This window comes from Anas platyrhynchos, chromosome 15 (assembly GCF_047663525.1).
Source record: "Anas platyrhynchos isolate ZD024472 breed Pekin duck chromosome 15, IASCAAS_PekinDuck_T2T, whole genome shotgun sequence".
NCBI lineage: Eukaryota > Metazoa > Chordata > Aves > Anseriformes > Anatidae > Anas > Anas platyrhynchos.
This window is the reverse complement of record NC_092601.1, coordinates 19,425,868-19,443,233: the sequence shown is the minus strand read 5'-3', so window position 1 is coordinate 19,443,233 and position 17,366 is coordinate 19,425,868. Positions and strand designations below refer to the sequence as shown.

The window sequence follows — 17,366 nt, the reverse complement described above, 5'->3', positions numbered from 1 at the left end:
AGCCTGCCCACCCGGCCGTGCCCACGAGGAACGCACAAGGACAGAGCCACTCCTGCTGCCAGCTCCCAGGCGGGCTGGCTTTCACTCGGCTTCCACAGCCGTACAGACCGCAAACACCGCCCAGAGCCCCCCTCGTGCGACCCCCGCTGATCGCGCTGTCCCCTGGAGGCACAGGGCTCGGGGACACGGTGCTGTGCCAGGGCTGACCCCCGCAGTCACTGGTCTGGTGTCAGCTGGAGAGTGCTTTGTGTAGCCTTCCACACACTTCTCTGGGCCCCAGAGTCACCATCATCTCCGCCACGCTGGGTCCGTGCTGAAACACACGAGAAGTCATTGTAGGAACGGAAACCTGCACTTCTCAGTCCAAATGTCTGCACCACCAGGCAGGAAGCGACAGCGTGATTAGCTATCAGATTGCTCAGAAAACCCCTGCCCTCAGTCTAACAGCAATCTCAAAGCAAGATTTATTTTTTTTTCCCCTCCCAAAGTACTAAAATACTGAGTGCCAAAATACTAAGAATGATCAAACTGAACCAGAAAGACAGCTGGTCCAGAAGTTTTTCCTAACCCCACATTTGTGACCAGCACATTCATGCCTTAACAATTTCTGCCTTCCTGAAACTTTCAGAGCAGCCTTTCCTCCAGAACTGCACATCAGTACTTTCACTCGTAACAGCAACTGATGTGAATTCTTGCAGGATGTGCCACCAAAATACCAGTATCTTGGTATCAGAGAGAAGGTAGCTGTTTGAAAAAAATAAACCACAGCCAGGAAAAGAGAAGGTCCCAGTCTCAGAACTTTTTTTTTTTTTTTTTTTTTTTTTTACCTGTTGCCCACTGAGAGCCAGGCGAAGGAGCTTCATCATGCTGCTGTACTTAGTCTCTCTGGTTTGCTTCTGAAGGTTTCTGAGGTCTTTGTTCAACTCCTCCATGGTCAAAACAGCTGTTTGTCTCTCCATAAGCCTTTAGGAAAGGAGATGCCCTTACAGTCTGGGGACGTACAGCACACAGGACTCCTACCCAGAAGCATCTAGTGACTTAGAGAACTGCCAGCTGCCTCAGACTGGTTTTGCAAAATCTTCTCACAATTCTAGCAGTTCAGGGTTTTCTCTCCTGCCCTAAGCGTTAGGATTAATGCTCAATCCCAAGAGCTTTAATGTAAGCATTCCTGCTGGTAAGCAGCCTTTCAGTTAAAGACACTCAGAACCAGTCATTAGCAGCACATTCTGAAGTAAACCAAAACAAATGAAAACCATGAGCGTGTCCAACAGGAGCACAGCAGCCCAGAGCGATGCTCTGGGGCGGACAGGTGGTGCGTACAGAGCTGGAAAGAGACACTTACCCTATGACTAGTTTTCCTATGTCATCTGCTTCTGCAGAAATAGTTTGGAGCTGCTCTTGGGACACTGAGGGCCTGACCCACAAGTAAGCATAGTCACACGACACCAGGTCCTTCAGGAGGCTTATGTGACCCTGGAGGAAGAAAGCAAAGCTGTCACGGCTGAGGGCCAAGGTGAGGGGGCGAGGAGGGAGGTAGCTGCTGCTCTCTGGACTTCACAAACAATTGAAGAGGGTCCAAACACGCCGCTGCCTTGCGCTTTGTACCTCTCGAAAGAAACGTGAAGCGCTGACGTTCCGGCTGCTTCGTTCTTCCGCAGCCGTAACCAGCTGGTGTGAACACGACACGAAAGCAGCCTGCGGGGCTGCTCTATGCATCCTGCTCAGCCACACGCAGCTGACTCACAGTTCAGCCTGGGAAGTGGCTTGCCACACTCAGAGCTGCCTCTCATGAGACACGTAGCAAGTCACATGGCTGGCCCAGTCCCTGCTGCCACCACCACCCTCGTGCTTGCAGACAGGGACTTTGCTCGCCCTTTTAAGAACACTTCATGGTCTGCAAGGAATTCACCAGATGCTACAGCAGCATCCCAGGGGCAGACTGGGAACCTGCTGGCTTCATCTCTTTCCTGACACTGTGAAGAGCCACGGTATCTTCCATCCTGTCCACAGCCTATGCCACCCAGTCCTTCAGGTCAGCTAACTACACCACCGTGTTTAGGCAGTTTTTCCCTTGAACTGGCAGTGGCAGCCACCTGCTGTTTGCAGGCTGCAGAGCTCAGGTCAAAGCAATGCCCAGAACTCGGCTGAGTCTCCACGCAGGATCCCACAAACCCACGGCGTCCCACGCTCCAGGACTACCCGAAGCAGTAACATAACCCTACCACTTTTCATACTTTTCTCATCAGAAGGACTTGCTCCACGTACTCCTTTTCTAGAACCTCTTTATCCATTTGTTGATCCCCATAGACACGCTCCACCAGCGACTGCAGCTCCCGAATTAGCTTCTGCCGAAGCTCTTCATTCTCAATGTGGCGAGCGAGGTGCACCCTGTGACAAGGGAAAGAACTGCTTTTAGACTGCTTTGGGTTAGTCCAACGTTAATGATCTCAGTCTCCCAACACTTACCAGCTGGATCTTTAGACCTGCTAGAAAAGCAACATCAAACCCCCAAGCAGACATCCTGCAGCAGACCACTCAGATTTAACGTTACCACCGGTGTTTGTACCTGTTGAATTCCGGGAGCATCTCAAGATCCAGTAAGGCGGAATGGGTCGTGATCCTGCCAATTTCAAACTGCGAGATCAGCTCCTCCAGAGTCCTCCCCATCTGCTTCTCTGCAACGTAACCCAAGGAGGTTATGATTTGCATTCGCTCTCCAGCAGAGAACTGAAGTCACTGCTTTTCCTTGCAAACCCCAGGCTCAGCGCTGGTGCAGCAGCACGGCCAAGAGGTGAGAGAGGAGGAGGAGGGCTGCCTTCCACGGCGCTGATAGGAAGCAGCAACATACGAGGAGGGAACTTCTGGCAGGCACGCACTGGAAGTTGCCCTCTTTGGACGAGCAGACTCCGTGAAGGAACTAGGAACTGGGACATTCTGCCTGGCTCTGTTACACCCTTCAGTGAAACACCCCTTGCATCATTCGGCCCAGCAGAAATAACACCTGGCCAGGAGGCTCTGCTGTCCAGTAAAGGTTTCATTCCCAAGCCAAGTTCCTGAGACATAAGCTCATGCAATAGTCACACAGCGAGAGCAAAAGGAGTAACTGAGTCAACCTCTCACGGTCTTTCAGGTTAAACAAGTGTGAAAGATGTGTTACTTGGCTGCAATCATTAACTACAGAATACAAGTTTTCCCAAGAGCTTGCAGAAGGCTTCTTCACCTTGAGAAGGACGTTGTCCAGTAGGAAGTCTTTAAACTTTAGACTCCACTTACGTGGACAGAAACATTGCCACCATCCCAGGCCACCACCGAGGCCTTCCCAGGAGCTCTGCAGAAGCCCTGGCAGCATTTTGGTGACAGAAGCCCCTTCAGACTGGTTGCTTGACTACTATTTCCTGATCCTTTTGAACACTGTCAAAGTTCTTGAATACAAGAATAAACTGGGAACCAATTTGCCCAAAAGTCGGCATCATGGAGTGTCCGAGCAAGTGCCAAGCCCGTTCCCCTTACCTGCAAATCCAGAGCCACAATTGGTGATAATGTCCAGCAGGGCCTCTGGCAAGTAGCCATCCTGAGCAAAGCGCTCCAGGAAGACGTCCCCCTGCCTTTTCGACAGCTTAGCACCGTCCTTGTTCAGGAGCAGCGGGAGGTGGCCAAACTGAGGGGGATCCCAGCCAAAGGCTTTGTAGAGCAGGAGGTGCTTGGACGTTGAGGTAAGCCACTCAGTTCCTCGCAGAACGTGGCTGATGGCCATGTAGTGGTCATCCACCACGTTTGCCAGGTGGTAGGTGGGGAAGCCGTCCCCCTTAAGAATCACCGGGTCACCTTCCACCTCTGCCACTTCGTGCTTGTTCCAGCCATAGACCAGGTCCTGGAAGGGCTCCACGCCCCTCTCCAGCCGGAAGCGCACCACCCAGTCGAGGCCCTGCGACAGCTTCTCAGCCACCTCTTTGGGCGTCAGGTGCCGGCAGCGGTTGTCGTACCTTCGAGAAAGGAGAGCGGGGGTCTCAGGTTAACACACACCAACCCCCACCACGCTTACATGGGATCAAATCTAAACAAATTCCTGAATTTCAGCTGTGGTCTGCCCATTACACTCCAGTCAGCTTCTCATCTCTGGACATCACCCCCCTCAGCTTCTGAGGGCGCAGAGACAACACTCCCAGCACACACACCTTGTCCCAAGGGGCTGGGAGTGCGCAGCACAGAAGCAATGGCCGGGGAGGAGGACTGCCTACCGCGGGGTCTGCTGGTTCCGCAGCGCCTCCTTCTTCAGCAGCTGCAGGCGCTGCGGGGTGCAGAAGCAGCGGTACGCCGCGCCGCGGTCCAGGAGCACGTCGCAGGCCTGCCTGTACAGGTCGAGTCTCTGCGACTGCCGGTAGGGCCCGAACGCACCGCCACGGCGAGGGCTTTCGTCAGGGGCAATGCCTGGAACATGGAAAGGCAGAGACATCAGGGCATGGAGCGTTGTGTGGGGAGCCCACAGCAGGAAAAACAGCTAAAGCCAGTGAATGGTCAGGCAGCTCTGATGGGTGACCTGCAGCAAGGATCAGTCAGGGGTAGGTGTACAAAGGGTGCTTCAGAAATACAGCCGGGATCGTGGCCAATTGTTTCACCTGCTCCAGAATTAGTATTCAATGGCACGGATCTCCAAAATTTATCTGTTTGTGGGGACACTGGCGGGATCTGGCTCTAAGTTCATTGCAGTTGCTTGCTCTGAAGTTCCCCTCACTCTTAGGGTCAAGCAAACAGCAGAGGACTCAGAGCACAAAGCGACACCTTCAGACGCCTTTTGGTGAACACCGCACGTGCAGTTCATCCTTTCATTTATTGTATAATTTGTCAGGGGGGGCTGTGAGCAGCTGTGTGCTGCTCCCGGCACGAGGCGTCCGGTGCACGGCCCGGCCCCGCGGGGTGCTGAGCCCCGTGCTGTGCCCTGCCCCGTGCCCTGCCCCGTGCCGTGCCCCCCCCGCTACCTGCCCACTGCAGCATGTCCTCGATGCCGTCAGCGGCGCCCTGCAGTGCCCGCAGCCGGTCGGTGTCCTCGATGCGCAGCACGAAGGCCCCGCGGCGCTGCCGGGCGAACAGGAAGTTGCAGAGCGCGGTGCGGAGCCCCCCCAGGTGCAGCCGACCTGCGGCGGGGACGGCGCGGGGCGGTCACGGCCGGGGGGAGCCTCGGGGCGGCCCCGAACGCGCCCCCCGCCCCCCGCCCGCCCCCGCCCGGTACCTGTGGGGCTGGGCCCGAAGCGCACCCGCGGCCCCGGCCCCGGCCCCGGCCCCGGCCCGGCCGCGCCGCCGCCGCTCAGCGCCCGCACGGCCCGCGCCATCCCGCAGCGCCCGGCCGGCACCGCGCCGCTTCCGCCCTCAGCTACGGCACGCGCTGCACGCCGCTTCCGCCCTCAGTTCCCAGCCAATCACAGAATGCTTCCGCCCTCACTGCCGGCACGCCCTGATACCGCTTCCGCCCTCAAGAGCCAGCCAATCACAGACTGTTTCCGCCCTCAGTGCTGGCACGCCCCACACACCACTTCCGCCCTCGGTTCCCAGCCAATCACGGAGTGCTTCCGCCCTCAGTGCCGGCTCGCACTGCACGCCGCTTCCGCCCTCACTGTCCAGCCAATCACAGCGCCTCTTCCGCCCTCAGTGCCGGCACCACCTTTCAGGGCACTTCCGCCCTCAGCGTCCAACCAATCACGGCGCCACTTCCGCCCTGGGTGCCGGCTCCGTCCCGCCGCGCCCCTTCCGCCCTCAGCGCTCAGCCAATCAGCGCGCCCGCAGCCTGCAGGGGCGGGGCTCCCCGTAAAGGCCCCGCTGCCCCCTTCTCGCCGCGCGGGGCTCGGGGCCGGGCCGGGGGGGGCGGGGCTACGGGTGCCGGCGCGGCCCAGCCCCCAGCGCTCCCCGCGGCGGGCGCTTCCCGGCGTGCCCCGCGGCAGATTGTACACAATCATCATGGCCGCCGCCGCGCCAGGTACGAGCGGGCGGCACCGGGGCGGGGGGCGCCGGGGGGCGGCCGGGGGCGGCTGGGCCGCACGGGGCGGGGCCGGGGGCCTGGGCCGGGGGCCTGGGCTGGGGCTGGGGCTGGGGCTGGTGTCGGTGTCGCCGTCGCGCCCGGTGCCGCACCCGGTTGCCGGTCCCTTCCCGTCCCGTCCCTTCCCGTGCGCTCCCGCAGGTGCCGAGGGCCCGGCCATGGAGGCGGAGGCCGGAGGCTGCGGGGGGGAGGGCGGCTCCCCGCAGGGCGAGGGGCGCCGGCTCCCCCCGGCCTCCGTCAGCAACGGCGGCGCGGCCGAGGGCGGCGAGGAGCTGGTGGAGCTGAAGGTGATCTGGAACAAGAACAAGTACGACGTCAAGGTCCGGCTGGACGGCACCGGCGCCGACCTGAAGCAGGAGATCCACTCGCTCACAGGTCGGTGGGGGCGGCCCCGAGCCCCTCGGGGCGGCCGGGCCCCCGGTAACCCCCCCCCATCGCCCGCAGGCCTCCCGCCCGCCATGCAGAAGGTGATGTTCAAGGGGCTGCTGCCCGAGGAGAAGACGCTGCGGGAGATCAAGGTGACGAACGGAGCCAAGATCATGGTGGTGGGCTCCACCATCAACGACGTGCTGGCGGTCAACACGCCCAAGGAGGCCGCCCAGCAGGAGGTCAAGGCCGAGGAGAACAAGAAGGAGCCGCTCTGCAGGCAGAAGGTTGTGGGCGGCTCCGCGAGCCCGGGGGGCAGCGCTGCGGGGCTTGGGCGGTTCTCCTGTGGGGCTCTGCAGCCGCCGTGGGGCCCTCGGAGCAGGGCAGGGGCTTTGGTTGGGACAGCCGAGTGTGGAGAGGGTCTCACAGCACAGAAACACCCGGCCCAGCGGAGCCTGGTGCTCAGGACACCTCCTGTGCTGCTGCCAGGCACTTCAGGCAGAAACGTTAAATAAAGGAAATGTTTCATGGTTGTTAGCTCAAACGCAGCCAAGATTAATTATATCCAAAACCTGACTAATTTTGGTAGACACAGAAGAACTTGGTTTCCAAAAACTGCCTCTAAATGGACACCAAGAGAGCAATTCTCTCAGCTTCCCAAGCGCTGCAGGGAGCGTGGTTGCTGTGAATGCTCCTCTTGCGTCAAAGCGTTGCCTCCTAGTAGCAAGCGAAGCACGATGCAGCCAGGCGTGTTTTGGTGGCTGTGCTGCAGCACGGTGGGCTGATAAAGGATTTTTAGCTCAAGGTATCACCAGCCCCTCTCAGAATAAATTTAAATAAAAATTAAAACGTGCACCATTGATCTACAACCTTTATGAGACGTGCTTTTGTTTCTCTGTAATTTATCATAGTTCACGTTCACTGTAAGTTCCATCATTGTTTAAAGGTACTCAGCAACTTACGAGCTGTGAGCATGTTTTTCTTAGTTACTACTGCTCTAATCTGGCCTGGTTTGCTGCTGTGTTGCGCTATGCTGCGCTGTCAGATGTGGAGGGTTTTCTGCCATTCACTGAGTGTAACACTGGACTGTTCAAACTGTCTTGCCAAATGCCACCAATGTGATTCAGCATGTACGACGCTATTGTGAGGCGTGGGCTTTGTATACATACAGTGTAGACGTGAATTCTACGAGGGATGTTACCCTTTGCATTGTATTGGGATTTTATTCATCTATATAATTTGTTTAGACTCTCCTAGGAAGTGCTCGTTAACTTTGAAAATTAACAGTTCCCGTGTGATAAGTGACTGAATAGTTTTTAACTGGCGCTGTTGGGTGATGGTCAGCTCAGGGCGCGTTAGAAGTAACGTGAACAATTCTCTGGTGTTTCTGTAAATTCTAACTTCTGCTTTTACCTTGTAGCAACACAGAAAAGTATTGGATAAAGGAAAACCCGATGATGTGATGCCTTCTGTTAAAGGCGTTCAGGTCAGTAAATGAGTACTTGAGACGTTGTTGCAATTAGAAAAGAGAGGGCTTTTTCTATGGCCTGAGACCTTTCTTTGATGGCTTTACCTCTCCTTCTTCTTCTTTCTTCTGAAAACTGGGAAATCAGATCATCTGTATGGTTAAAAATCCAAAAGGACAAGCCTTCTCCTGTTAGTGTTTCACCGCACCTTACTGTGTTGCTTTTTTTGTAGGAGCGCCTGCCAACGGTGCCATTATCTGGCATGTACAACAAATCAGGGGGGAAAGTAAGATTGACCTTCAAACTTGAGCAAGACCAGCTATGGATTGGTACAAAAGGTGAGCGACTCAAATTCTGAGATGAATAATTAATGTTTGGGGTATAAGTGAACTGTGTGAGCTAGAAAGTTTCTGATGTGATTAAATTGTGTTCGGGGAATAATATTGTTATTTTATTACCTCAGAATTAAGTTTTGCTGCTGGTTCTCAAATGCTGTTCTCTCGTATTATCGACTATTGGTTGATATTTTATTTCTGTTCTTGGAAAACATGAGTTCAGTTGTGCCAGTAGACTGACGTTCCAATCTGCTATTCATAGGTCCAAATATAAATTACAATATTTGGCATTTCTAACGTATCTCGAAAGTACTTCATAAACATTGGTTTGATGCCAGCATCACATAGCGGCTCAATGACTTGGCTGCGACTCAAAAGAGAATCGTAGAGCTGGGAATAAGAGTAGGAGTGCTGGCATCTCTGTCGTTATTTGTCCTTCCAACCAAAATCAGTTGGGTGTCTTGTTTCAGTGATGTACAACTGCAGAAACTATGGCATGTGTTGCTGTGCAGAGGAATCAGTTTACCGTCTTGAGCGGTGCCAGGAGGAGCTGACAGTGCTGTGGTGATAACGTGCATTGCTGAGGACGTCTCAGATAATCCCCCTGCCTCCAAAGGAAGCCTTTAGTTTGACCAGGATGGGGCAGTGTTATATTGATGAGCAAGAAGAATAGAAGTGCTTGCTCGCTGTCCCAGTAAAATAACCTAATTGGATGGTAATGTTAGCTTTGGATGGCACCTCCAGCTGCTACGTTATTTCCAAAGTAAGCAGAAATCTCAAAAGTTTTTGACCTTTCCTATGTAGGACAGACTTGATTGTGAACTCGAGGGTTTTCTGTCTTTAAAATCTCCACTGGTATAAATCGCAGTGAGATCTCTTAGGCTAAGCGACAGGGACGCTGCGTTTTTTCCTCTATAACTTGGGCACATGTTGGTTTTTTCTTACTGATAAAGTGTTGTAAATACGTGAGTAGTATTGAGGTAATTAATCCTTTTCCCTCACATTCTAGACCGGTTTCAAGTTCAGTATTTCTGAAGTGCTCTAGATCAGTGCTTCTTAAGCTTTGAAATTTGATTCTTCTTAATAGTCCTCTGTCTTTAATATAACCTGTTTCCCTACTTCCCCAAATTAGCAGCAGCTTGCTTCCTTCAGGGACTGCTTATAATTGCTGGCTGCTGGTGAGAGGAAAACTTCCTGCTCTGAGAAACTCCTGGTAGACGCCAGCGCATAAGGGCCAGAATAAACACAAGTAGCTGTTAACGTAGTTTTTGTTGTTGTGGCTCTTTTTTTTCTTTTTAACTTGGCAGTCTTGGAAAACTGCAACTGATTTATCCCATACACAGCCTCCCTTTGCTTCCCACATCACACTGTACGTTTTTGTAGCCTAAGGGCTGATGAGGGTACGTGCTTCTCAGCTGCTCTGTGTACATTTCATATAGTCATCGGTAGCATGGATTTGCCTGTTGCTGAGATGTTGCGAGAAGTAATTCAATTGTGGGGTGATAAATGAGTGCAAAGCAGGATTTCACTCCGTGAAGGAGTTGCAAGTCTCACAGGGACAGTTTAGAGTCAGCTTAGTTACAGCACTGAGATAAAGAATATTTGTCTTTACAGCCCAGACTGAATATGTTTATCTCCCTGTTCACCTTCTTAAGGAGGTGGATTTTTTTCTGGTTCACAAGAATCAATTATGTAGAGCTAAGGAATTCTTTGTTCAGTTTACGTTTTTTTCTGTCTTATGTGCAAGAAAGTAATTTTAGGCTGACACTGAAAGCTGGAACTGAAAGGAAGCTTCTTGGAGTTAGGTCTTCAGAAAGAAGCAGGGACATAACTGAGACAGAAAATCTCTGGACACTACACCGTGTCGTTCTTGCTGGTTGCTTCTGGCTGGCTGACCTTAGTCTATCACCTAATTGTAGTCATCTTTTTTTCTTTCAGTTTCCCTTTTTTTTTTTCTTTTTCTTTCCCTACTTAGACATGAATGTTTCCTTGCCTGTGCTCTTATAGTGACAGCTGAGCACTGCCTCGGGTTAAAACCAGAACTAGACCTCAAAGGGTTAGCTAGCCTCTCCCCTCAGCTTCCTTCAGCCTTGTCATTTCTGCAGAGCGTAGTGTAATCCTTGATAGTCCTGAATATTCTTACACCTGGACGAGTTTTCACTATGGGAGCAATCCTGCTGCTACAAGTGGAGTTCCTTAGGGAGAAACATGAAATTTCCCCTCGCTGAATTTAAGGCCCACATCAGGTACCCTGAAGTACTTCGTGTGCTGCAGAGACATCAAAAGGTGGGGATCTGTGCGGTCCAGTTTGGGATTCCTTTATGTTCCTAGAGCTCCAGCTGGGGGCTGTATGGTGACGTGGAAGATGTTCCTCTCAGCAGCAGATACCCAAAGTTCACCCTAGTGGGAAAGCCTGACACCCGAGGAGCTTTTGGAAATGACGGAGGTGGTGTTTGACATTAGCATAACATACATCTTCCTCGTGTCTCAGAAATAATACTTTGATCAATTTTGATGTAGAGAGAACAGAAAAGTTACCCATGGGGTCCATTAAAAATGTGGTGAGTGAACCTATTGAAGGACACGAAGATTATCACATGATGGTAAGTAATGTCTCTACTTTAATTAATAATATCATTCCAGTTACTTCATGCAAATATGCAGGAGGAAGGCTCTCAAAATAGAGCAAGTCTGGGACTGATAGCAATACCAGCCTCGTGTTGTGGAATGTCAACATTGTCTGTGGTCATAATGTAAATATTTTGGGTGGCGTATGGGATATCTGCTACTCCGTGGAACTCTGGGCTGGTCTCACACGAGTGGTAGTGCCATTTAACATCCTCCATCTCGTGACTGTTACAGCAGTGTAAAAATACCCATGCTTTCTTAAAAATACTCATGATTTCTTAATGTTAGTGATATTTTCCTATATCTAGTTGAATTTCTGGTTTCTGTTCTATTTATGTAAATAACAGGTCTTGCTGCTGGTTTTAAAAGGAAAGTGATTTGATTCGGTAATGATTTTTTTTCACACTTAATTTTCTGAAAAACTGGTATTGGTTATAGAAAAGTAACACATTTAAGGAGAGCAGTGCTAATTCTACTGGCTGTTTCTTTTGAGGTTTTGCTTTATGTACTCTACAGGAATTGCAGTAATTCTTCTGAATTCAACTTCTGAAGTTGAAGTAATTTCCTTATATAAGTCTGCTCCCTTTCTTTAGGGGAAGAAAGGGAAAATGCTGTACCTTAGAATCATTGTCTGCAGGAGGGAGCTGATCTAGTCTTTTTGCAAATATTTGGTTTTTGATCACCGATATAAGAAAACCTCTTCCAGAAATGATACAATAATCATCCTAAAACAAGGGTAGAGGTTATTGGCATGCCATAATGCTCCTCTCCGATTTCTGCTTACATAAATAAGAGAATAGGACATTCTGTCTATTTAGATAGACAAATTAAAATTCTGAGATTTCATTTATGAAAACACGTTTGTTGTCTTAGTTCCTACTTGTCTTCATAACTCTGTGCATAATTCCTTTAGAGACTTACCTTTGGGGGTGCATTAGATTCTGTCTTCCTTAAGTTCCTCGTGTTTTTGAAACTGGCCAAGAGAGTTTGTTGCAGCTGTGATAAAGGGAAGAGCTCATCACTTAATTGGTTCTTTGCAGTTGTTTCTCAGAGGAACGTTTCCTTTAATTGCACACCAAATGTGTGGTGCATACAACATCCTTGAAAGAGGCCGTGGGTATAGCAGACTTGTTTGCTTTCTGCCGTGGGTAAGACGTATGTCCATGCTGTCTGGTGTAAGCTGTTCTGTTTTCCACATGTAAATGTTGTCATTTTTAACTTTGCAGGCATTTCAGCTGGGCCCAACAGAAGCATCTTACTACTGGGTCTATTGGGTACCAACTCAATATGTTGATGCAATCAAAGACACGGTGCTGGGAAAGTGGCAGTATTTTTGAAAGCACGCTCACCTCTGGCACAGGAAAATGACACAAAGCTAAGGACACTGCTGGGAGAGGCCTCCAACATCCCTGGATGTGATAGTCCTGGAACTTTATTAATAAAATATGATAAACGAGGCATTGATGGAAGCCAGAGGTGATGTTCTTTCACCATTAGTTTACTTTTAACTTAAATTTCACCATCCCTTTTCTGCAGTCAGCTTCAACCATATTTAAAGCAAATACAGTGGAAATCAATAAATCTTAATTCACAAAATACCGTGTGTAATACACTTAAATCTGCTGAGAGTTGATCTTCCAATTTAGTTTTAAAAAGTAAATATTACAATGTATTATCGAGGATTTTTTACATGGTTTGAACAAAAACAGATATTTTCATAATCTTTCAGTTACAAGCATTAAACTTAATTTAGTTACTTGGTTGTGACTGAGAACTTCAGAAACAGTTTTTAAATAATAAACTTTAAACAGTATGCAAAATTGATGTTTAGTAAGCCATATTCTGCTGGCCCTTTTATTTCAGGTTTGAATCTTTGGTAGAAAACCTCTGATTTTGTTTCCTTAAACCCAAAGATGCCGTGTGCTCTCTCTCCCCCTCTCTCAGCTCTGGGTTGGTACTCTGGGTGGCATGTTTGGAGCAGGTGAATACCACTGTGGATGTGTTGTTATCACCGTGCCCCAGTGCTGCTTACTGGCCCATTCCATGCCACTTTAGTTGTTTTCCTCTCGTGTGCATACCTCCCTGCTCCTCTTTTACCTCCTGCCTGGGGTGCTACATTTTAGGAGCATTCTCTTGATTGTGCGTGTTGCAGTCCGGAGCCGTTTTGCAGCCGTTGGTGTGACACTCACCTGTCCCACTGGAAAAAACAAACAAAAAACTCCGGGGTGCGCTGCCTAACGCTGCCTGGTGGGAGTGCACTGAAGGAGAAACACAAATCTCGCAAAGGAAGCGAACCAAAGAGACCTTCCTGTCTTGTTTTTTGTTGGGAGGAGGGCAGAGGTGGGAGAGAGAAGCTCCGATGCCATTTCCCATTCGGAATAACTGCAGTAGTCTTTTGTGACCTGGATTTGACAGTTTAAAAGTATCACGTTCAGTGAATCTTACCAAATGAGGGATGTCTATCTAGCAACTAACTTTTGAAATTTAAATTACCTTTCAGCTTTTCTTTTGCTCAAGTTTACAATAAGTTCTTGCATCTAGGTCTGTCTGAAATACTGCTCCTTGCCTTTGGTTTGTGATATTCTGTGTCATCTCAGCAATGAACGTGCCATTTATCTCAGGTTTTCTGAACGGACCTTTCAGTCCTGAAAAGGTGCACAACCGTAACAGATTGTATCGTGCAGTCAGACTGAATCAGTCTTGCTGTGTGTTAAACCTGCATCTAACAGATCACTTTTTTTTTGTAACACTGTGGGTTTGATATTAATTCATACAAATAGCTCAACATTTTGTGAAGCTCACTTAGAAATATCCTTTTTGAATAGTTGAGCTGAATATATCCCACGTCCTTTTTTCCCTTTCCTTGAAGTAGCCCAGTTGAAACTCAGCAGGTGCAAATTCCCAAACGAGTATTTTTTTTTATTTGAGAGACTCAGAAAAGCGTTCATTTTATGGTGTGTTACGGTTGCGTGTTTACCTGTAGACTCTTGATGGCAACATCAGCAGCTTTTGTTTTGTATTTTCAGTTAGAACATCCATGCAATACGACTTTAAGGTGTTTCATATCCAACATATAAACTAGTGGTGTGCTCGTTACTCTTGTAGCTTGAGGTATTTCCTTCCTGTATACAAGCCAGCAGCAGTGTGTCTTGCCGTGAGTGCGCGGAGACGGGCGTGATCCCTGCAGGAGTGCTGCCAGCTCCCCAGAACGACCCCTTCCAAGCGCTCGGGGTGAGTGAATGCAGGCAGAGGGGCTGGGACCCATTAATTGGAGGTGTAACTACAACTTAAATGCAGCTGACACTCCTATTGTCACTCCTATTGTTTTCTAATTGCCAATCCTGGTGTTAAGGCTTAAATTTCCATTTCAGTACCCGGTGGGAAGTGTGTGCACTCCAGTACTGCATCATCTATTGTATGTATATGGTATATTAGGATAATTAGTGACACTGTTTCTTTCTGTCACTTGGCTTCACCTTTGCACTTGCCAGTGTTGTTGGTTCTGTGGTTATCAGCTTCCACTTGCTACTTGACCTGCTCGGCCCTGTCTGTACATCACTCATACTCCATTTTCCTTTCCTGTTCTTTCGCTGGCTTGCTCCCTGAGAGGACGTGTACCTTAGTTCCAACTCTTCCCCAGAGTTGCCGTGGCTTCCACGTTCGATGCAATAACTCGGGTGAGTGCAGTGCTGCTGCTGCGGGAGGGCACGCACCCGACCGGAGCGCTGTCGAAGCGAGAAGGGCACCTGGGCAGGCAGAGCACTGCAGGAGTTAGCATTTCGCATTCCCTCCCGAGTGCTCTGCGTCCTGTGCCAGGTACAATAAATCATCTCTAAAGAAACAGAATATAAAAGGTGGTGGTTACAAAGCAGCTTTAAATGTGAAAAAAAGAACATTATAAACTAAGATGGTTGTTTAGGTACTTCAATTTCTAGTTGAATTTGATTTGAAAAATGGAATTTTCTTCTTTTTTTCTTTTTTTGTTCTATGTGCAAAGTTTGAATTAAAACACGGGAAGGTGTTGCTCATCTGAAACGCTTTAACTGGTGTTTGTTGGCTTAATTGAGTAGGATTCTTGGGAGTTCTTTGACATGAATTTTCCTGTTGAACTTAGCATCGCTTTTAAAATCCTTTCTCTTTTGGAATCATGGAACTTTATATCTTCTGGTATATACCCATTTTTCCAAGGTGATTCTTGGTGTTAGTGATCATTAACATCTAAGAAAACATTCAGTATCTTTAGTTGCACTGTGTCACAGCTTGTCTAACTAGGGAGCCGTTCCCTAGCCTCTGTCTTGGTTTTGGATTTTACTCTCTGATGACTGTGATGCTCTCCAGAGCAGATTTGCCATGAGAAATGGTTCTGTGGAAGGATGCGGTGGTTAGCCCTTGGTAAGACAAATATTATGAGTAAAGTGCAAATGCAGTCAGAATTTTAAGTTGGCTGATGAAGATTGTTTTGAGAGCCAACGTGTACTCTTCCATAGGAAGTCTATGGTAATATCTGTGGTGATTCCTATGCAAAAGTTTGATTATTTCTCTTAAATAACGATGTAATGCCTTTCTGCGGAGATCAGGTCCCTGCTGGATACAGATGTAACTCCCCGTGAGCACCGTTTCTGGGTACTGTTCCTTCCAGCATCACGCCCGGTGTTTGATCAGAGCACCCGGCGTGCAGGCGCGGGTTCCAGCAGCGCGCAGGCGGTGTCCCCACACCGAGGTGGCAGCCGGTGCCCGGAGGTCTGTCCTCACTGCCCTCGCCAGCAGCGTGCAGGAGCAGAACCTGCCCGCCAGGACACCGGTTTTAAGGAACCAGTTACAGAGCTGCTCGGAGCCCTTTGCCCACGGCGAGCTGAAACGCTGCACCTCCTGCGATTCGTTCACCTCTCCGTGCGCCCTGCTGCGGGGTTCCTGTTCCTGTCCTGGTTGAGGGTTTGGTGTTCCTTCTGCTGCTGTGCTCTGCGTGAGCGGCTCCTGCGTCAGTATTCGGTTAGGACTACAAAAGGGCATCAATAAAGCTTGGGTGGGTTTGAACGTAGACTGCATCATGCGTGGAAATCTTGTATTACTTGCGGGTTTTTCATATCAAGCTTAAGATTAAATCGTTAATGTCCATCAGTGACACGGTTTGGTGAGAAATGTGTAACTAAAGTAAGGATAATCATGAAAAAGAAGAGGTGATCCGAATTAAAAGAGCTAGAGGAACTGGTAGCGTGCAATACATTGTAGCTGGCAACACGCACACAGCCTGTTAAATGTCGTACTTGGCGCTGTTTGTACCCATCGCTTCGTACTTTAAGGTCCAAAGAACAGCAGTCCACTTGCAGTGACGCCGTGCGGGTGCCGTGTGTTGGCAGTGCTCTGTTCTGTGCCCCCTTCGGGTGCTGGTGGGGCACAGGCGCGCTCTCAGCAGAGCCCGGGCTCTGGTCGCTTGCTGTGCCAACTCAGTGGAGCAAGGTTTGTTCTCAACATTTTCCTTCTTCTGTTTACTCTTTTTTCCTTTGTAACTTTATTTTCCAATGGAACTGTTTTCATTTTAAGTTTTGTACTCTGGCCTTTTGCCACCTGTTAGAATTAGGTTGTCAGCATCTTGCTTTGCCAGTTAACGTCCTAGTCGCTGGGGAGAAGGAAGAAAGGGACCAGGAGAGCTGTGGCAAGTGTTGTATGAACCATGTGGCCGTTTTACCTTCTAGCCAAGGATTTGCTTTCTGTGGCTCATGGAAGTTCACTATGTCTTATCCATGTTCTGAGCAATTCATTTCTTTTTGTCTGTTTGTTTTCAAAGAAAGAAGGTCTTAGATGTTTTTGTCCACTGCAGATTTATTTTAAATGAAATATGTAAGTGCCATGTTTTATGGTATTTTTAAATAATCTATTGCCTATTTCTGGGGAGGGGGAGATGACAACTATTTAGTCTTAGATTTGCACTGCTGGATTTTTTAAGTGTAACCTTGACTGGTTATCCTATTTGTTTTATTCTGTAATATTAGTCTTATGAATTAAAGTTTGATAATTAATTCTTTCTGTGTTTGAGTGTTTCAGTGTTCTGTACGTGCTAACCTACTTCTCACAGTGTGAACAACCCCGAGTGAGTTCGCACTTTGTTTCTGGATAGAAAGACGTTCACAGAAACCCGCAGCAATCAGGGCTCGTTGTTAGTGCTGTTTCTGGTGCCTCTCCTGGGATGGAGATTTGCGTTTGCTGCTGCCCTCCAGCACCTCACACCAAGAGGCTGAGTTACAGGACAGCGCTGTGCTGGTCCCTGTTTGCAAACGGGGCTCACTCCTGTTTGATGTCGCACCCCGCGGGGCAGGCTCAGCTCCGTGTTCGCACACAGCCAGCCCACCGAGCACGGCTGCTCAGGAGCTTGGCCTATTACAGGGCTTCCACCAGACTCCACTTTTTAACGCTTAACCTCCCTTTTTTTAACGCTTTTAACCTCCCCCCCGTTAATCCCGATAAGGGGACGCCCCCGTTCAGTGCTGCTCTTGCCGCAACAAAGCCCCCGGGAGGCGATGCCCCCCCCGGCTGGCAGCACGGGCG

General features: G+C 49.6%; 2 protein-coding genes across 3 annotated transcripts; one reads left to right on the top strand and one right to left on the bottom strand.

The window, feature by feature from the left end:
• Positions 1 to 50: 50 nt before the first annotated feature.
• EARS2 (glutamyl-tRNA synthetase 2, mitochondrial) lies at positions 51 to 5,385 on the bottom strand. Of its 2 annotated transcripts, none has more exons than XM_027468738.3 (9): positions 5,228 to 5,385; positions 4,977 to 5,132; positions 4,239 to 4,428; positions 3,511 to 3,983; positions 2,567 to 2,675; positions 2,235 to 2,388; positions 1,343 to 1,473; positions 828 to 963; positions 51 to 313 (listed from the first exon to the last, which is right to left on the bottom strand). In XM_027468738.3, exons 1-9 carry the CDS (start codon positions 5,325 to 5,327, stop codon positions 230 to 232), a joined length of 1,533 nt encoding a protein of 510 aa, XP_027324539.3. In that variant the 5' UTR covers positions 5,328 to 5,385; the 3' UTR covers positions 51 to 229. The 2 variants fall into 2 exon arrangements, with proteins under 2 accessions (XP_027324539.3, XP_071879952.1); XM_072023851.1 differs by having other exon boundaries at positions 4,977 to 5,073; positions 5,228 to 5,363.
• A 428-nt stretch (positions 5,386 to 5,813) lies between these two features.
• Positions 5,814 to 16,840, top strand: UBFD1 (ubiquitin family domain containing 1). Its single transcript, XM_027468739.3, has 7 exons — positions 5,814 to 5,968; positions 6,170 to 6,403; positions 6,473 to 6,681; positions 7,815 to 7,880; positions 8,093 to 8,198; positions 10,716 to 10,798; positions 12,050 to 16,840. Exons 1-7 carry the CDS (start codon positions 5,950 to 5,952, stop codon positions 12,158 to 12,160), a joined length of 828 nt encoding a protein of 275 aa, XP_027324540.3. The 5' UTR covers positions 5,814 to 5,949; the 3' UTR covers positions 12,161 to 16,840.
• The last annotated feature ends 526 nt before the right edge of the window (positions 16,841 to 17,366 follow it).